The sequence below is a fragment of the Vitis vinifera genome, chromosome 10 (genome assembly GCF_030704535.1).
Source record: "Vitis vinifera cultivar Pinot Noir 40024 chromosome 10, ASM3070453v1".
NCBI classification, from domain to species: domain Eukaryota; kingdom Viridiplantae; phylum Streptophyta; class Magnoliopsida; order Vitales; family Vitaceae; genus Vitis; species Vitis vinifera.
In genome coordinates, this window is record NC_081814.1 from 4473907 (window position 1) to 4495194 (window position 21288).

Consider the following 21288-nt stretch of genomic DNA (forward strand, 5'->3'; position numbering starts at 1 on the left):
AGAGTCTCAAATGGATGCGAGGGCATCCCATGCCTGTGTATCTCTCAATCTCAGGCATCCTGAACTTGGCCGGTAGACTGGCCATTGGTGCTCCATCAAAATCTTCCCAAGTAATAGCTCCCTCTGAAGTCCTCATCTGTCTCAACTTCTGCTCAAGTTTATCCATACGAGCATGTGGGTCCTCTGAGATCGGAGTAGGCACTATGGCAGGAGGTGGTGCAACCTCAGTCTGACTATGCAGAGTAAAAGGTATAGTCTGTGGTGCTGGCTAACTGTGCGAAGGTGGTGGTGGTACTGTGGCATCAAAATGGGTATCCTCCTGAACTGGGACCTGTTGGGCCTGCTGCCCATCTATCCTCTGGCCAAGGCTAGCTATAGCCTCCTGGATCGAAGCCATGGCCGCAGCAAACTGGTCAACGGTAACTATCTGAGAATCCATATCCCCCTGATCTGATCTCCGGTCTAACTGGTCTGATGCTCTGGTCAATCTGCCTCCAACTCTAATCCACAACGGTGAATCCAGATCGGTCAAAGTAAATCCTCCTACAAATATGGAAACACTGGATAAGGTGCGGTACGAGGGTGACTCTGTATGAATCAAAGGCGTAGAAGCAAAGCCCAAATATACTCAATCTGATACCCTCCTCTGATTACACCAAAAGGAGACTAAGGAAGGGATAACCAAATCCAATTGTGACCAAGGCAGCTCTGAAGGTCCACAGATGCACCCACGTGTAGGAATGAAATCTTAATTGGGTCTAGGCTAACCTACAAGGTTAAGGTGGCTCTATAAGATAAAATGGGCGGGTCAAAGGATCCCTAGCAGAAGCGATCGTACCCTCCGGCGGTACGCAACCCTCTGCACGCCTCCAAGGAGACGGGGTGCTTCCATGCAAGGTGGTCATCACCTCCACACATGCACTTCCTCGCGTTCCCAGGGGGTTTCTTAATGGTGAAGGCTCTCCCATCTCTCAACACTCAGGGATAATCTAAAGTGCACAATGAAGGATGTGGGTGCATTCGAAAAACCTAAGATCTAAAGTGAGATAGTGAACAAAGACAAGCAATCATACGAATATGCAAAGGAAAGGGATGTCATGCAACAAGCAGTCATATCAAGTAGATGAATATCATACAATCAAAGTCCTATCTAGCATATGTGAGAGTAAATCATGCTGAAGTGAGCAAACAATCAAGTGATCATCCAAGGCAATCAAACATGTTAAGATAGCAAACCAAACAAGCAAGCAAAATGAATCACCTTGCCTAAAAAAGAGGTACCCCCTAATCAACCAATTAAACGCCACATTTTCCTCAACTAGTGTTCAAGCTTGATCCTCAAAATCCCCAGTGGAGTCGCCAATTTGTGGACCCGCGTTTTTCACGTGCGCCCCCACTTGATCGGCAAGACTCGCTTTTTATTTGTGAAAAATTAATTTTTGGAAAAAAGTTGGAGTCGCCACTTATTTTATTTTTATTTTAAAGGGAAAATAAAACAAGAAAGAAAAACCCTAAAAAAGTGACTCCATAATTTTTGGAAAAGCATGTCTTTGAAAACCCAAGTCTTGGTTCGGGGATCAGGTTACTTATTGGGAAGGTACCTCTAAAAGGTAGCACCCCTCTAAGCCCTATGAAGGTCTCTACTAACTAAGTTAAGGGGAATGTGGCAATTAATTGATTAACTAAAGGTACCTAGGTTGACTAAGGTGATCATAAAAAAATGGCATGTCTAACAAGAAAATCTGATTACAAGATAGAGTCGAAGTGCGTACCTGAACGGCTTCTCAAGCGCCATCATAAAACATAAAAGTTAGTGTAAAATTGTAGCACACAACATATGTTTTATCCAAGATAATAAAACAAGCATCAAATATGCATCAAGGCAATCAGGCATGTCATCAAGCAAGGGCATGGTACACAAAGATATGGATATTCATGGAATATCGAAAGTGGGGAGATGGAGAGCATACCTGGATAGCAAGCTAATACTCCTCTATGGGAAGCAAAGTTAGCTCAATAACTAATTCAAAATAATCTCATATATAACTCAAAGAGGAAGCACAATCAATCAATTATCAAACAAACACTATCGAAGAGAATATCATGAATGTCGGGCTCCCACCAAGGCCCTAATTAATTTTGCATGAATTGATTCCATAAATTCCATGATTTGGAATTATGAAGTTTGTTCATGCTTGAGAAAATCGATAAAAATCAAGAAAATCATGAAAAATAGTTGAAAATGGTGAAAATGCATGCCGGAAGGGAAAATGGCAGCAAATAGTATGTTAAAAATCTGGATTTTAGTGACTAGAAGGGCTCTAAAGATTGATTTCTCAAAGCTGGAAATGTTTAATTGAGAAAAAGATTCAAAGATTCAATTTAAAATAGTGAATTCCTAATCAAAGAAACAAAAGGAGGAGGTGTGTGTAGCAAGGTAGGTATGATGGAGGGGAGTTGGGAGGTTTGGCTGTGACTGCATTGCTGGTGATTGCAGGTGTTGCTGTTATTCTCTCTAAATTTTTCCTTTCTACTCTGGTTGCATGCATTCCAGCACCATACGTCGCTGCATTCCCGGGCCTTTTCCGATTCCTTGAAATTCCTTATATGCGGACTTACTTCCAAGAGCTTTGGCATTAATTCCCCATATGAATCTCTGAAATTTGCTGAGAAATTTAGTCTTTCTGGACTGCCATTTCTGATAACTAGAGCACTTCATATTCATCTGTTAGCAGCCTGTTTCAAACTATCCCGTTATTGCACCAAGGACTTCCCTTTTCTAACTGCAACATTTAACTTCTTTCGCGAAGAAGCTGACTTCTGCTCCTCCTGATCAAGTGGAACTTGCATCTCCTTCCTTTTCTGATCCAATGCTTCAACTTCACATAGCAAAGATTGCATCTTCTCCATATACCTATCTCTCTCCCCTTTGCTTCTTTCTTTTCTTTTCAATGTTGCTTTTTCCCGCGCTCCCCAATATACTCTCAGTGTAAATACCCTAGAATAATCGAATTCCAAGGAGCCACATCTCTAATCCCCATATGAACTCACAAATTTACGTTATGGTAACCAAACTTAGCAAGTGCAATAAACAGCCAACATACCCTTCGGACAATCTTCTCTAGATCCCATATTGTGATAGCAGTTCCAGAATTTTGAAGCGTTTGACCTCTTTTCTGAAACTCATGACTATATGCCCATGTTTTAAAGTCACCCCCATGTGAAAAGCTGATGGCCGTGTGATGGGTAGGAAGAAAAGGCAAAACAGATATGGTAGAGAGTAGAGGAAACAATGGGAAAACAGACATGGGAGATTAAAAGAAAATAAAAGCACATCTCATGATTTTTCAATAGGCTCCGGTTAGTGGGAACTGGCATGGAGTTACATGCTTCCGAAGACATTAATGACATCCAAAATCAAAACATGGCAAACAGGCAAGTAACCAATCTCAACAAAGCAAATTGTGGCCCTTTTCGTCCACACAAAAATCAACAAGACAATCAAATACTCAGGAATCGAATACACGGAAAAATCAAATATAGATAAGAATTCCAAAAGCAACGGGGTGCATACCTGGATAGCTTTGGTTGCAATGGCTCGGCTGCTGGCTATCTTTTCTCTTCCTTCTGAAGACAATTCCCAGATAAAAATCCTCTTTTTTGCTTGTTCTTTCTTCCTCTTCCTCCCTCTCTCTAGATTCCAATACGTGCTGCTCACCAAAAAAAAGAATCTCCCCCCACCTTAAAAAAAACTCCTCTTCCGAAAAGGAAAATTCTCCTATTTCTTTTCTTCTTCTCTTCCTTTTTTAAATCTTCCAATCAAAAGCAATCTTCTCAATTTCAAATTCCCCTCCAAAACCTTCCAAGGAGAGTCCCACCTTCCTTAAACTCCAATGGTAAGTTTCCTTGCAAAAACATGAAATTCTTGAAGTTAAATCATTGAATGAATAAATAAGCGAGTAAATAAATTAGGAAACGGTAAAAATAAATAAATAAATAATAAATAAATAAATAAATTAAGGAAAATAATATAATGAGGAAGATAACCAATAAAAAGTGAACTAAAAATAAAATAAAATAAAATAAAAAAATAAACCAATAAACGAAAGCTGAGCCCAAAAGCCATGTAACCATGCAAGTCATACAAGTCACACTAAAAATGTCCAAATGGGTCAAGTGTGCCTAAATGGGCCTAGGGTGGTGCCTAATGGGCCAAGTGTATCTAAAAGCTATCCTAAAAAAAACAAGAAAAGCCTAAGTCTAAGTTCGGGCTGCCAAGGGTCACAATAAGGGATCAAATAATCCCTCAACCAAAGTCTCCAAGGTGACTCAGAAAAAGGTAAGTGGTGAGCAGTACTGGGCTACCAAGGAACTACTGTGGAGTACTGAAAACGAACTTAAAGACATGTGTTAAAGGGACAAAATTGAGGGTCTACATATCAAATGATCCAAATTAACATAACTAATAGTTAAACAAAATCCAACATAAAATCCTAAGTCAAATCCTAATGATGACCATTTCTCAGCCTAGCCATCACTCCTCACCCGAACTAAGAGTACCTGAAAAATTTTCAACAATTGGGAATGAGCTCACAGCCCAATAAGGAATATTAATGCAATTCATGGATCAAATATTTTCATTTCAAATAGGAGATATCAATTTTTTTTTTTCTCATCAAATATCAGAGTTCCAAAAATACCAATATATTCAAAATTCAACCAACCAATTTCATATCAAATTCAAACACTTTCACATCAGACTCAATCAAATCTATTCAATTTTTCATTACTCTGGTTATCAAATATCAAATGCCCAGTTAGGTGGGACTTTTCAAATGGGTGGCTAGCCTCAAATTGTTCCTGGTGGACGGAACCAAACACTACTAGTACTAGTAACCTCTAACCGAAACCCCTAGAGGCTGGGGTCCAAATCAATTACATTCCCACCATGAAATGTAAAGGTCAACTATTATATCCCGTTGACAGGGCCGAATAGCCAACTATTATATCCCGTTGACAAGGGCCAAATAAACCAGAGTGATGTTTTTGTTCAAGTATTCAAATTTACACAACATAATATCTCCCTATTTTGTGTCATAAATAAAACAAAGTATTCCAACATACATTTAGTGCAAAATAATTTGATCCATGCATGGTAACAAAATATCATTTTCTTTTCCACAATTCAAAATAACATATAAAATAATTTAATTTTATAAATATTGCATTAACTTCCCTTACCTCAAAAGAAGTCCTCAAAAACTTTGGAGAAAAATAATCCTTAAAATCTACTCTTCACCTAACAAAACATAAGAGGAACAATTATTACTATTTATTTATAATTTAACTAATCTATTCCTTATTTAAATAAAACTAATAAATTCTCAATTTGTTTCTAATAACACATTACTAATTTAATTAAATTATAACTTTATTTCGTTATAAAATTCTATATATATATTGCTAAATCTCTTATTCTATTTATTACAAAAATACCATTATTACTATTATCTTATTTATAAATCTAAAACTAAATATTATTATTTAATTAACCAATTCCAAACCACTCAACCTCGGGTACACCAAACCAAAAAGCAAAATTATTTTTTATTTTTTATTTTTTTTTCATTGCCCTCATGATCCATTATATACATATATATATATATATATATATATATATATATAAAAGGGGGGCTTCCGACACACGCCCTTTTTTTTTTTTTTTTTCCATGCTTCCAGTAGCACAGTGCACACGCCCTTTTTCTTTCTTTTTTTTTTTTTTTTCCATGCTTCCGGTAGCACAGTGCACGTACGCCCTTTATTTTTATTTTTTTTTTATAATAAAATTAACCCTAACCTAAAATCGAAACTTTCCAAGAATTTTTTTTTTTTTTTTTCATCTAATAAAACTTAATATCTCCCAAATTCCAATAATAAAATCAAAATCTTAGATTTTCACTGTTTGATATTAAAACGAATTAAAAAAAATAATCTAACCCTAATCTAGATTTGGGGTTTTCCAAAAAATATATCTAATGCTTGAAATTAACTAATGAATCTAAAATAATAATCTAGGGGTTATAAACTTACCTATAGAGATCTGTTCTTCAACCCTGAAATCTGACTCCAACCTTACGTTCTCTGGAATTCTGCGAACAGGAACTCTATTCAGAAAAGAAGGGAAAGAATAAAATTTCTAATTTATACCTAGGGTATTTATTCGTAAAATTACACTTTTACCCCTCTTCCACTTTATTAAATTAATTAATCAATTAATTTAATTATTAATAACAATTTCCTAAATTACCCTTAAGAGAAAATGCTTGGGCGTTACATCCTCCCCTCCTTAACAAAAGTTTAGTCCTCTAAACTTGACATACCTGAGTCTTGAAATAATTGAGGATGCTTTTCTCTCATCTCTTCTTCTAACTCCCAAGTAGCTTCACGAACACTATGATTGCTCCACTGGACCTTTACCAACTTGACAACAGCATGTTGTAGTACCTTATCCATCACATCCACAATTTGAACGGGTACCTCTTCATAGGTCAAGTCTTCAAAAATTTGAATAGGCTCCAACTCCACAACATGAGAAGGATCATAAATATACTTCCTTAGAGTCGAAACATGAAACACATTATGAACCTTAGACAGGCTTGGGGGCAAGGCTACTTTATATGCCAAAGTGCCTACTCTTTCTAATATTTCAAACGGACCCACAAAACGAGGACTAAGTTTTCCTTTTCTCCCAAATCTCATCACAGACTTCATAGGTGAAACTTTCAAGAACACATGATCACCCACCTCAAACTCCAAATCTCGCCTACGCTGATCAGCATAACTCTTATGTCTACTTTGAGCTGCTTTTAATCTTTCTTTAATCAAAGCAACTTTTTCAACAGTCAACTGCACAAGTTCAGGCCCCAATAGTTTCCTTTCTCCAACATCATTCCAACAGATAGGAGATCGACATTTCCTACCATACAATGCCTCAAAAGGTGCCATCCCAATGCTAGCTTGAAAACTATTGTTATAGGCAAACTCTACTAAAGGTAAATGATCATCCCAATTACCTTGCAGGTCCAAAATACAAGCTCTCAATAAGTCTTCCAAAACCTGAATTACCCTTTCTGATTGGCCATCAGTTTGAGGATGGAAAGCAGTACTAAAACTCAACTTAGTGCCCAAAGCTTTTTGTAGACTATGCCAGAATCTAGAAGTGAAACGAGGATCTCTGTCAGACACTATAGAAACTGGTACTCCATGCATTCTCACAATCTCCTTCACATAAAGAGAAGCTAAACGATCTAAAGAAAAGTTGACTTTCATAGGCAAAAAGTGAGCAGACTTTGTCAACCGATCAACAATCACCCAAATAGCATTATTACCCCCTAAGGTTCTTGGCAATCCTATCACAAAATCCATGGTAATATGCTCCCACTTCCACTCAGGAATAGCAAGTGGCTGCAAAGACCCTGCTGGTCGCTGATGTTCATCCTTCACCTGTTGAGACACTAAACACTGAGCCACAAATTGTGCAATATCACGCTTCATACCTGACCACCAATAGTTTTGCCTCAAATCCTTGTACATCTTTGTCCCTCCTGGGTGGATTGCAAACTTGGAACAATGAGCTTCCTCTAAAAGCTCCCTCCTTAAGTCTTCATCATTTGGGACACAAAGTCTAGTCCCAAATCTCAAGATCTCATCATCCGACAAAACAAAATCAGGCTTACTGCCCCTCTTAACTTCCTCCATAACTTGCACTAATCGGGAATCATTCTTTTGTAGGGTCTTAATTCTCCCAACTAAGTCTGGTTGTACTCTGAAATTTGCTACAAGTGCTCCTAAGCCCATAACTCGAAAGTGGACTTGTAAACTCCTCAACTCTTCAAGTAACTGCCCTTGACAGCCTCTAATAGCTGCTAGAGAACCAACTGACTTCCTACTCAAGGCATCAGCTACAACATTCGCCTTCCCAGGACGATACTGAATAATACAATCATAGTCCTTAAGTAGTTCAATCCACCTCCTCTGTCTCATGTTCAATTCCTTTTGGGAAAATAAATACTTCAAACTCTTATGATCTGTGAATATCTCACAAGTTTCACCAAAAAGAAAATGTCTCCAGATCTTAAGTGCAAAAACCACAGCAGCTAACTCCAAATCATGAGTAGGGTAGTTCCTTTCATAAGGCTTCAATTGTCTAGAAGCATAAGCTACAACTCTCCCATGCTGCATAAGAACACAACCCAAACCCTGATGAGAGGCATCACTATACACCACAAATCCTCCTGAACCTGAAGGAATAGTCAAAATAGGAGCTGACACTAATCTATTCTTCAACTCTTGGAAGCTACATTCACAATCATCAGACCACTCAAACTTAACTCCCTTCTGTGTCAACTTAGTTAAAGGTAGGGCAATCTTAGAGAACCCTTCTATAAACCGCCTATAGTAACCAGCAAGTCCCAAGAAACTTCGAATCTCAGTCACAGTACTAGGTCTTCTCCAATTAGCTATAGCATCTACCTTGCCAGGGTCAACTGAGATGCCATCATTGCTTACCACATGCCCAAGGAAAGAAATTCGGTCTAACCAAAACTCACACTTCTTCAATTTAGCATACAACTGCTTATATCTAAGGGTTTGTAATACAATACTCAAATGACTCTCATGCTCCTCTCTACTTCTTGAGTATACCAAGATGTCATCTATAAAAACCACCACAAACTGATCTAAATAGGGTTTGAATACCCTATTCATCAAGTCCATAAAAGCAGCAGGTGCATTAGTCAAACCAAAAGGCATAACAAGAAACTCATAGTGCCCATACCTAGTTCGAAAAGCAGTCTTGGGTACATCTTCCCCTCTAACCCTCAACTGGTGATAACCCGATCGAAGATCTATCTTAGAGAACACACAAGCACCTTGTAATTGATCAAACAAATCATCAATCCGAGGAAGGGGATACTTATTCCTCACTGTCACCTTATTCAACTCCCTATAGTCAATGCAAAGTCTCATTGAGCCATCCTTCTTTTTCACAAATAGAATAGGAGCTCCCCAAGGTGAAACACTAGGCCTGATAAAACCCTTGTCTAATAACTCCTGAAGCTGAACTTTCAACTCCTTAAGCTCCACAGGTGCCATCCTGTATGGGGCCTTAGACATAGGACCTGTTCCTGGTACCACATCAATGGTGAACTCCACCTCTCTCTCTGGTGGCAAGCCAGACAAATCCTCTGGAAAGACATCAGGATACTCTCTTACTATGGGTATGTCTTCCAACTTCAAATCACTTTCATTACTCACCACACTAGCCAAAAATCCTTGGCAACCCTTCTTAAGCAAGCTACTAGCACGCAAGGCCGAGATCATACGCAGTGGTCTGTCCACATGCTTCCCTTCAAAGCTAAACTTAGGCTGACCAGGAATACTAAATGTCACTCTTTTCTCAAAACAGTCAACAGAGGCATGGTAGGAAGCTAACCAATTCATCCCCAAAATCACATCAAAATCCTGAAGGTCAAGGAGTACTAAATCAACTGGCATTTCCATATAACCAATCATCACAATACAATTTCTAAGCATTCTACTAGCCACAACAGAATCTCCCACAGGAGTAGCAACAATCAAATCAAAGTCCATGCTAGCAACAGGCAAACCCAACAAACCAGCAAAAGATACTGAAACAAAAGAGTGTGTTGATCCAGGATCAATCAAGACTCTAGCAAATAAGGTGTGGATTCGGAGAGTACCTGTCACCACATCAGAAGTGGCCTGAGCATCTCGATGAGTCATAGCAAACACCCGTCCTTGGGCTTTGGGTTTTTGTTTATCCTCCTTATTTTCCTCCTTAGGCTTCCCAGTGATGAACTTCCTATTCTCTGGACAATCTCTGATCAAATGTCCTTGCTTCCCACAACCAAAGCAAGCTCCAGTCTCTCTATAGCATGGCTTACCCCCATGCTTCTTACCACAAGTAGGACAAGCCCCATCTAGATTCTGCATTGCCTTCCCTTTATTCTGATTTCTTCCTGATGTAGACCTTCGCTGTGCTTGATTACCATGAGCACCATCACTCCTATTTCGCTTCCTTTGCTGTTCCCTATACTGATGAAGCTCTTCATTATCTTTCTCTGCTATAAGGGCTCTGTCAACAACCTCTGAATAGACACCAAGCTTCAGAATAGATATCTTGTTCTTCAAATAAGGCTTCAATCCATCCTGAAACTTTAATGCCTTTTCCTCCTCTGTAGCAATCAACTGTGGGGAAAAACGTGATAACTCTGTAAATTTGGCCTCATACTGAGCCACAGTCATATCCCCCTGTTCCAAACGAATAAACTCTCCCACCTTCTGCCGTTTAACACTGTCAGGGAAATACTTCTTGTAGAAAGCCTCCCTAAATTGTCTCCATGTTATGGGCCCCTGATCCTCCAAAAGTCTCCTAGTCATACGCCACCAATAATCTGCCTCTTTATCTAACATAAAAGCTGCATAAGAGGCTTTTTGCTCCTCAGAGCAATCTATGACACCAAAGAATTTCTCCATCTTAAGGATCCAAGCCTCTGCCTCTGTGGGATCTATAGCACCAGAAAAATAAGGAGGACCCAATTTCTTGAAGTCATCAAAAGAGCTACCCCTAGAAGATGAAGACTGTCCTTGAACATTAGTCCCAACAGCTCGAGCTTGGCGTTCAACTAAACCAGCTAGTGTCCCAAGATACCTATAGATCCCTTCTGCACTCACGGGAGGCAAACCCTCAACTGGAGGTACATCATCATTAGCCTGACTGTTTTGTGAAGAAGCTGCTCTTCTTGGTGGCATGATGTCCTAAAATAACAAGGCATAACTAAATTAGTCACTAAATAACCCATTAGGAAATTTCCAGATAAAGAAAGAATTGGAATTTATACTAAATGAAACTAAAACTTAAACAAAGGCGTCACTCATCTATCCCTAATCTAAACCAATTCAAATTCCCATCAAGATCAAAACCTAGTGCTCTGATACCACTCTGTCACGCCCCAAGACCCACTCCAAGGGCGTGACGGTCATTTCACACCTCAAACCCGAAGGCTTAAAGTATAATCTGACCCAAACAGTCATATTGTAACTGGATGTTACCAATTACCAAATACCTGCTCAGAGTAGCGGAAACAAAATTTAAAATCCTCAAAATTCAATTTCCAAATAACTTCCAAATATCAAATGATCCAAATTAACATAACTAATAGTTAAACAAAATCCAACATAAAATCCTAAGTCAAATCCTAATGATGACCATTCCTCAGCCTAGCCATCACTCCTCACCCGAACTAAGAGTACCTGAAAAATTTTCAACAATTGGGAATGAGCTCACAGCCCAATAAGGAATATTAATGCAATTCATGGATCAAATATTTTCATTTCAAATAGGAGATATCAATTTTTTTTTTTTCTCATCAAATATCAGAGTTCCAAAAATACCAATATATTCAAAATTCAACCAACCAATTTCATATCAAATTCAAACACTTTCACATCAGACTCAATCAAATCTATTCAATTTTTCATTACTCTGGTTATCAAATATCAAATGCCCAGTTAGGTGGGACTTTTCAAATGGGTGGCTAGCCTCAAATTGTTCCTGGTGGACGGAACCAAACACTACTAGTACTAGTAACCTCTAACCGAAACCCCTAGAGGCTGGGGTCCAAATCAATTACATTCCCACCATGAAATGTAAAGGTCAACTATTATATCCCGTTGACAGGGCCGAATAGCCAACTATTATATCCCGTTGACAAGGGCCAAATAAACCAGAGTGATGTTTTTGTTCAAGTATTCAAATTTACACAACATAATATCTCCCTATTTTGTGTCATAAATAAAACAAAGTATTCCAACATACATTTAGTGCAAAATAATTTGATCCATGCATGGTAACAAAATATCATTTTCTTTTCCACAATTCAAAATAACATATAAAATAATTTAATTTTATAAATATTGCATTAACTTCCCTTACCTCAAAAGAAGTCCTCAAAAACTTTGGAGAAAAATAATCCTTAAAATCTACTCTTCACCTAACAAAACATAAGAGGAACAATTATTACTATTTATTTATAATTTAACTAATCTATTCCTTATTTAAATAAAACTAATAAATTCTCAATTTGTTTCTAATAACACATTACTAATTTAATTAAATTATAACTTTATTTCGTTATAAAATTCTATATATATATTGCTAAATCTCTTATTCTATTTATTACAAAAATACCATTATTACTATTATCTTATTTATAAATCTAAAACTAAATATTATTATTTAATTAACCAATTCCAAACCACTCAACCTCGGGTACACCAAACCAAAAAGCAAAATTATTTTTTATTTTTTATTTTTTTTTCATTGCCCTCATGATCCATTATATACATATATATATATATATATATATATATATATATATATATATATATATATATATATATATATATATATATATATATAAAAGGGGGGCTTCCGGCACACGCCCTTTTTTTTTTTTCCATGCTTCCAGTAGCACAGTGCACACGCCCTTTTTTTTTTTTTTTTTTTTCCATGCTTCCGGTAGCACAGTGCACGTACGCCCTTTATTTTTATTTTTTTTTTATAATAAAATTAACCCTAACCTAAAATCGAAACTTTCCAAGAATTTTTTTTTTTTTTTTCATCTAATAAAACTTAATATCTCCCAAATTCCAATAATAAAATCAAAATCTTAGATTTTCACTGTTTGATATTAAAACGAATTAAAAAAAATAATCTAACCCTAATCTAGATTTGGGGTTTTCCAAAAAATATACCTAATGCTTGAAATTAACTAATGAATCTAAAATAATAATCTAGGGGTTAGAAACTTACCTATAGAGATCTGTTCTTCAACCCTGAAATCTGACTCCAACCTTACGTTCTCTGGAATTCTGCGAACAGGAACTCTATTCAGAAAAGAAGGGAAAGAATAAAATTTCTAATTTATACCTAGGGTATTTATTCGTAAAATTACACTTTTACCCCTCTTCCACTTTATTAAATTAATTAATCAATTAATTTAATTATTAATAACAATTTCCTAAATTACCCTTAAGAGAAAATGCTTGGGCGTTACACTTGCACTATAGTCTGATCATGGTTTAATCATCCATCTTACTATTAAATTCGTATTTCAGCAACTTTTTTTTATTTAATGAAAGAAAATACTTGAATATTGAATTTCAAGGTGTTAAAAAAATAGTTAGGGAATATAAGAAATTGATGATAAGTACGTTTGAAGATATCATAGCTAATTATTATTTATACATGTGGCCTCGTGGTTGGTGTGACAATATACAAACATGTTTGGTATGACGGGAGTAGAAGGAATCAATCCATTGAGCTTTGTCCCATAATTTTGTCCTAAATATAATTCATTATAAATTCGGTTATATGCTAGCAACTTGGCATCATGACCAGTTGGTGTCACTAGTCATCTCTTGTAAGTTATGTATGGCTGCTGCTGTGACAAATAAAACAAACTGGAAAGATTTGTTCAATGTTGTATTTTGGCATTGGATGCATGACACTATGTTCCAACCACCAGTAGAATATTAATTGCTTGCTTTTTATATCCCTATGTATGGTTATGTCTTGATGAAGATATAACCCTATATTCGGTTGTTGGAAGATTTGATGAAAATGTAATAGAAAGAAAGAGGGAGGAAAAATAAAAAATTAAATAAATAAATAAGTGAAGAAAAATAAAAGATAGATTTAAAGTTAATAAATTATTTTTCTTTTCTTTATAAAGGTTAATTAATTTAAAAATACATTAAAATTTTTATTAATTTTAATTATATTTAAATTTTTATGGTATTTTTGTTTTTATAATAAATTAAATATGAGGAAATCATTTCTCCTAATTTTTTTTTTCATATTATTTTCAAGAAACCAGATGTAACTTTAGATTTTTCAAGCAATTCTAACAATTATTTTGAAGTTTCTTATCCAATCAAAAATTGACATTTTTGTCTCATCAAAACAAAAAGTATGAAAGTTTCCTCGCTTTCAACTACAGGTTTTCTAATGGTTTAAGCAAATTATAATTTTTTTTAAAAGCTTAAATTTATTGGATTTTGGTTTATAATGTATATTATGTTTTTTGATGTCCTTCCTCAGGGGCGAATACCCATAAACAAATAACTATAAATTAAAAAATAAATATATGATAAAGCTTAAACACATGATCTCTCGTTAAATGAAGCTTTGACACCGTATTAAAATACCATTATATAGTTTTTAAGTAAAACTTCTCCATGTGATAACGTAAGACCACAAGCAAAAGAGATGGAGAGACGTAGAAATTGTCAAAAATTAAAAACATATACTGGATGGAAATAAAAGAGTTTAAACTGTTGTCGGTAAGAACTATATTCATATTTTCTTAAATTCCTCTACTTTTTATCCTAAATTATAATTTATTCTACTTACACGATACTTCTTTGTTCTTGGAGAAAATTTTTTGGAGGCATGTAGCAACAAGGCTCAAATTATAACATTTTTTGTTGTCTTGCTTCCCTTGTGCCCCACCTTGAAGTAATAGTGTCTTTTTAATTATTCTTTTAACACGTATTGTCGTTCATTTGTCAATGAGATTAAAAAAAAAAAATCAAGGAAAACAAAGAATAAATCTTCTCATTAGTCAGTACTTAAAAACCAACCAAATTAGGGATGCCTTAAAGTCTTTAAACCAATCCATTTTTCATCTTAAAATTATGAATATGCCGGCTTTCCCTCTTTGAACTTAACTCAATCTGTCAAGGGTTGGATGGCCCAAGTATCCTAATCAAGAGTAAAAGTCAGTTTTTTTTCTCTTTGAAGTCTTCATCATTATCATTTCTCAAATCTTTTTCCATTTCCCAATGATATTTCCCCCCTTGATTTCACATAATCAGTTCTTAACTTTGAATTTTAAGATGTTATGGATTTGAAGCCATACCTTGTACCCATGTTCGACCATCTATAGTATTTTAGAGAAAGTGGAAATCTGATGAAGAATGTATTCAAAATTTGTAAAATTATTTGCAATGAAGATGCTCATGTACTAAACATCCATCTACTGTCAAATTTGATCTCATTTGCCTTGCCCAAAACAGAAAAACATATATAATTCCCTTGTTTTCTTTTCTTTTATTAACTACCTCAAGAATCAGGACAACATTGAGATGCCTTATGGTCAAGGCAACCAACTATCCAAAATTCAAATGGGCATATATTCCCATGGTCACTCATTGCTTGATAGGAAAAGGGAATGACCCTAATAATTCATTTTAGGAACCACAGGTATGCCCTGAATATAAAAGAGGATGTCGATTTGACCATTCTAGCAAAAACGAAAATATGAGAAACATCTCATGATGGTTTTGAACCAATGCATTGCCTCCTTCCAAGTTCTTCCATTACCCATATGGGCTATTTTGTTTATCATTTGATAGATCCTATTTAGCATATCATGTGTAAAGAATTAGCTCAATTTGAACCATGTTAGTTGTATGATTGTAAGGCCTTAATGTTGAAACAGTTTATGCTCATAAATTCAATGGGGCTGATCATATTTAATCGATTGTTTGATTGTACCTACAAGTTTCCATACTCGCCCTATCTTTAAGCATACACTTAAAGAGTTGGTTAATTATCTAACTATGATCATTAAATCAAAAGGTGTTCTCTTAGTGATATCATGTATACAATTCATTGTCATGGAGGATAAACATACAACATGTGAGAGTGTAAGCATTTAACGAGGTTGAAGCAAAGTCAAGGTCACATTATTTACAGATAAAAGTCGTTCACCAGAGGATGATAAATCTTCACCCTTGTGAGTTGTTTTTGAAATAAATGTAGGCCGTTTAGGAAAAGGAAGAGCAGAGTTGTTACCCAACATGAAAATAATTGTCAACATGGTAGGTCGATCGATTGCAAATTCTTGCACACATAAGAGCCCAATTTGGATGCATCTCAATACTTCATCTATAGGGTATGACTTTTCTAGTGATGAATCAATTATATCCAAGGCTTTATCTTCTTCCCATAGGTTCCAAACCTGAGAATTTTACCATTATTAGTTTATTGTAAAGAATGAAAAGAAAAAGGTCATGCAACACACATTCAGATCACTCACATTTCCAACTAAGTTCATGGATGGGTTGTCCCGATAATGAGTGCTATTTTTTCTCCCAGTAATAATCTCTAACAACAAAACTCCGAAGCTATAAACATTGGATTTTGTTGAAAATAACCCTTCCATCGCATACTCAGGTGACATGTAACCACTGTAATAGCAAATAAACCAAACTATTAAAACATATTAACTATTATGTTTCTTTGGCATCTCAAACATAACACTTACTATGTTCCAACTACTCGATTTGTGTTTTCTTCCATTTGATTTCCTCGAAATATTCTAGCCAAGCCAAAATCTGAAATTTTTGGAAGCATTTCGGCATCTAGTAGAACATTGCTTGCTTTTAGATCTCTGTGTATGATTCGTAATCTAGAGTCCTCATGAAGATATAAGATTGCTCGAGCAATTCCGACAATAATTTCAAAGCGTTTCCTCCAATCTAACAATGACCTCTTTGTTTCATCTGGCCCAAAGATATATAAAATATCAATCAGTAAAACAATGTTAGGATATACTGATAATGATTTTTATTAGGCAAATAACTTCTCCAAGTGATTATGCAAGAACCTTAGAAGATTAAAGAAATGAAAATGGAAAAGAAGAAATGGTACACACCAAAAATGAAAGAGTCTAAACTTTTGTTTGGCAAGTACTCATAGACTAACATCTTCTCTTCTTCTGTAATGCAACAACCCAAAAGCCTCACAAGATTCACGTGCTGGAGTTTTGCAATAAGCGTAGCTTCATTCTTAAATTCTTCTTTTCCTTGTCCTGAATCCTTTGATAATTTTTTCACAGCTATTTCTTGTCCATTATATAGTTGACCCTGATAATCGTCATGTAGAATTAGCTTATTCATAGTTAGGAAAATTCAGCTTAGCGTAGTGTTTGTGCAATGAAAGAAAGTCCAACAATTTCAATAGTCATCACAGATTTGAGAATGACTGACTACCTTATAAACTGAGCCAAAACCACCACGTCCAAGTTCATTCTCAGAAGAGAAATTATTTGTGGCTGCAACTATGGTGTTCAGATCAAAGAATTGTAATTCAGAATTGGTTGTACTTTCATCACGCTCCTTAGCTCCTGGAGAGTCTTGCCACCATGTAGCGCCAGGTCTCGAATTATACAACATTTTGTTTTGTCTTCCTCTCCCTGTCATGGAAGTATAACAATAAATAATGTTTTTTTGATTGTGGGGGAAAATAAATGGGAAAAAAAAAGAAGAAATAATACAATTCCTTAATACCATGAAAGCAAGGAAAAAAGACTCAACCCCATATTAATTCACTGGGTAACTAAGCTTAGAAATGTTTGACTTTTCTTATTAATCTCTTCATGTTAATCCATGCCCAAGACACAAACATTGGATAGAAGGCTTAAATGAACCATAAGAATTTTTGTTTGATTACCTTTCATCTTCTTCCTTAAGAACCAAAATGTGGAGACCAACAGAACCATAATCACGGTAGCCCCCACCACCAAAACTGCCATCATCCCCTTTTTCGCAAGGAAACCTTTTGACTGCTTTTGATTTTCAGCTAAAAAAATACAAGAAAAAAAAAAACATCATAAATGATCTCATAAATCTGGGAGAGAAATCATTCAACGAATCCTGACAATTAACTGCTAGCATACCTAGAGTGATGGCATCCACACGCACATATAAATCTTGGCCCCCTTCAGGAAACACTCTTGTATCCACCAAATCCCCATGCCAAGACAAGCACCCACTCCCACTTCCACTCACATTTGCAGCCGCGTATCCACTGCAAGAACACTCCTTCAGGCACTCCTCTCTACACGCTTCCACGCTGATGTTCATGTTCACACGTGCCACCGATGTATCTGGAGGCTTCGCACGTCCCACCTTCACAAACCCTTCCCCGTTCCCGCACACCTTCGCTCCTTCCTTCCTCAGACATCCTGCTGAGCCGTCTTTCAAGAACCAGTCACGTGGCGACTTGGGCTCGAACCCCGCCAGGCACGTGCACTCAAACTCGGCCTGGCTGTCGTCGCAGTTGCTGTTGGGTCCGCACAGGCCGTACCTGTCGCACCTGTCCCTTGGGGCTGTGTAGAAGCTGAACCATTTGCCTTCCCTTTCCTGCCACATGTTCCGCTGGAGATATCCCTCGTGGTCCACCGTCACCCGCTGGAGAAACGACGCGTTGACCATAGTAAACATCTCAGAGATTTCATCTTGATTGTTCAAAAAGATAATTTTGAGTTCGGATATTTACATCATCGCCGGCAGACCGCTCCACCGGAGCCCGTTCCAGTTACCGGTTCTCCATAGCGGCTCTGAACCCTGGTACAAAAATATTTGTGGAGACCCACTGGCGTTAATCCTATACGAGTATTTCCCTGTTCCTGGGTCGGTTGGGGACTTCCAAGAAGTTAGGAACACGTTGAAACCGGTTCTCCGATTCAGTCCGAATTTCATGTGGGGAATCCAATTATCTGTGGGATAATCAAAGCCTTGCCACACAACCCTCTTGTCACCGTTATGGATCAAGACTAGGTTTCCTGTATCTAAGAGCTGAGCCACAGTAGGGTTCACTGATGAGATGGAAACGTTTGTGGACCATACATGAGTGTTTCCGCGGTGCAGAAGGAGGTTTCCAGAAGTGTTGATGGAGAGGACTCCGGAGCTATCGTTGATAGGATGGTCTCTGTTAAGAACCCATACAACGGTTTGTTCACGAATTGTGTTGTACCAAACTCCAATATATCGGAGTGTAGAATTCCGTGGACTGAAGAAGCCAAGAGCGAACCTGGACTGTTTAGAGACTAGAAGGTCACCATCTCTGAAGGGTTGGTTGGGAGTTATGGTGTTAGTGGAGCTGCAAAGTGGGAGCATAAGGAATAGAAGCAAGTACTGAAGAAACATCTTTACAGGATGCATATGTGACTTCATGATAAAGTGATGACTTCCGTGTTACCGATGCTGAGCGTTGGTGGAAGAGACAGAGCAATTCTACAACACAAACTAACTAGGCATACCATGAAGGAACGAGTTGCAGGTGGATTGAAGTACTAGCGCGTGGCGACTACGTGACGGAGCTTAATGATAATAAGTAAGGTTCAAAGAATCAGAAGTGACAATGATATCTACCTAAAACTGAATCGATTGAAGAGATTTGAAGGGTAGAAGAAGTCATTACTTAAAAGAGGTGGTTGGCGATGGCCAATTGCTCAAATCGTTCAAAGTTCTCCGATGTTTGGTGCCTTTGCTGTCTCCCACGGGAAGATAAAGCTGGCACGAGCCTAGTGGATGTAAAGTCAAGGAAAGGACCCACTGATTCATATTGCTTGTAGTTGTGTGGGTTCTATTGCTCAAATTGTTCAAAGTTCTCCGATATTTGGTGCATTTGCCGTCTCCCACGGGAAGATAAGGCTGTTACGAGCCTAGTGGAATGCTCTCCGTATTTTCAATCAATATTCTTCATTTGTTATTTGTGTTCTTGCCTCTACTTTGCATTGTGAGGGAAAATCAGTCTCACAAGAATTAGATATTATCCAACTATTTTTCATTAGAATTTATTCTACTTACACGATACTTCTTTGTTCTTGGGGAAAAATTTTTGGAGGCATGTAGCAACAGGGTTCAAATTATAACACTTTTTGTTGTCTTCCTTCCCTTGTGCGTTGCATCGAAGTAATAGTGTATTTTAATTGTTCTTCTAACATGTATGGCCATTCATTTGTTAATGAGATTAAAGAAAAAAAATTCAATGGAAAACAAAAAAACAAATCTTCTCATTAGTCAGTACTAAAAAACCAACCAAATTAGGGATGCCCTAAGGTCTTTAAACCAAACCATTTTCCATCTTAAAATTTTGAATATGACGGCTTTCCCTTTCTCAACCTAACTCCATCTAGTGTCGATGGTTGGATGGTCCAACTATCCTAATCAAGAGTAAAAGCTAGATTTTCACTCTTTGAAGTCTTCGTTATTATCATCTCTCAAATCTTTTTCCATTTCCCAATGATATTTTCCCTCTTGATTTCACATCATCAGTTCTTAACTTTGAACTTTTAAATGTTTTGGATCTGAAGCCATACCTTATACCCATGTTCGACCATTTACAATATTTTAGAGAAAGTGGAAATCCGATGAAGAATGTACTGAAAATTTGTAAAATTATTTGCAATGAAGATGCTCATGTACTAAACATCCATCTACTGACTTCCGTGTTACCGATGATGAGCGCTGGTGGAAGAGACAGAGCAATTATACAACACAAACCAACAAGGCATACCATGAAGGAACGAGTGGAGCAAATGACAAAAGCTTTAGACAGAGTTGCATTTGTACTATCTCCACACCACATTTATGAATGGGACAAAGTTGAAGTTGTATTAAACGTATCATAGCATTGATCAGTTCAAAATTGCACCTACCCAACGGTTAACCTTCAATTTTGATGCAACTTGCGAGTGGCGGCTACGTTACGGAGCTTAATGATAATAAATAAGGTTCAAAAGTGAAAATGATATCTACATAAAACTGAATCGATTTAAGATATTTGAAGGGTGGAAGAAGACATTACTTAAAAAGGTGGTTGGCAATGGCCAATTGCTCAAATTGTTCAAGTTCCCATGGGAAGATAAGGCTGGCACTAGCGTACTCGATGCCAAGTCAAGGGAAAGAAATTTTATTGACCACATCGACGTATACTACGTAATCACATGTTGAGTTGGTCAAGTTAATGTTATTTTATGTTTTCACCTGTTTTTAGGACCTCCAAAAAACATAAGACCACAATTAAATCCTTCAATGTTAAATGTCAATATTGCTTTTCAATTGTGCAAGCCTATCGTCACGTATGTTACGTTTTGGAAATGGAAAAGTGTGGTTTCGTAAGTGTATCGGATATTTGGATAAATACTTTGAGTAAATAATGCGAGTAACCAAAAAAATGAGTAACTATCCCATTTCCTCACCAAATTGGGGAGCTTTATTCGCTAAAAAATGAGAATTCGAGTTCATACTCATCACGAGAAGGAATATTTCTTTGTTATTAAGAACATTTTCCAAGATAATCCATGTGTCAAAGATCGACAAAACTATAGATATATGAAGTAATTCGTGGAA

General features: G+C 36.8%; 2 protein-coding genes and 2 long non-coding RNA genes across 4 annotated transcripts; all 4 read right to left on the reverse strand.

Annotated features, from left to right (window-relative positions):
* Positions 1–4491: 4491 nt before the first annotated feature.
* LOC132254542 (uncharacterized) lies at positions 4492–6476 on the reverse strand. Its single transcript, XR_009466835.1, has 3 exons — positions 6091–6476; positions 5242–5299; positions 4492–4560 (listed from the first exon to the last, which is right to left on the reverse strand). It is a non-coding gene; the product is annotated as an uncharacterized LOC132254542 (long non-coding RNA).
* Positions 6477–11171: 4695 nt separating this feature from the next.
* LOC132254491 (uncharacterized) lies at positions 11172–13117 on the reverse strand. Its single transcript, XR_009466776.1, has 3 exons — positions 12896–13117; positions 12017–12074; positions 11172–11334 (listed from the first exon to the last, which is right to left on the reverse strand). It is a non-coding gene; the product is annotated as an uncharacterized LOC132254491 (long non-coding RNA).
* Positions 13118–15773: 2656 nt separating this feature from the next.
* Positions 15774–18375, reverse strand: LOC100853235 (G-type lectin S-receptor-like serine/threonine-protein kinase At1g11410). The gene is made up of 7 exons (XM_010648805.3): positions 17829–18375; positions 17603–17731; positions 17143–17345; positions 16806–17016; positions 16416–16653; positions 16188–16338; positions 15774–16109 (listed from the first exon to the last, which is right to left on the reverse strand). Exons 1-7 carry the CDS (start codon positions 18373–18375, stop codon positions 15804–15806), a joined length of 1785 nt encoding a protein of 594 aa, XP_010647107.2. The 3' UTR covers positions 15774–15803.
* Positions 18376–18426: 51 nt separating this feature from the next.
* Positions 18427–19107, reverse strand: LOC132254548 (G-type lectin S-receptor-like serine/threonine-protein kinase At1g11410). The gene has a single exon (XM_059740420.1). It carries the CDS (start codon positions 19105–19107, stop codon positions 18427–18429), a length of 681 nt encoding a protein of 226 aa, XP_059596403.1.
* Between the last annotated feature and the right edge of the window lie 2181 nt (positions 19108–21288).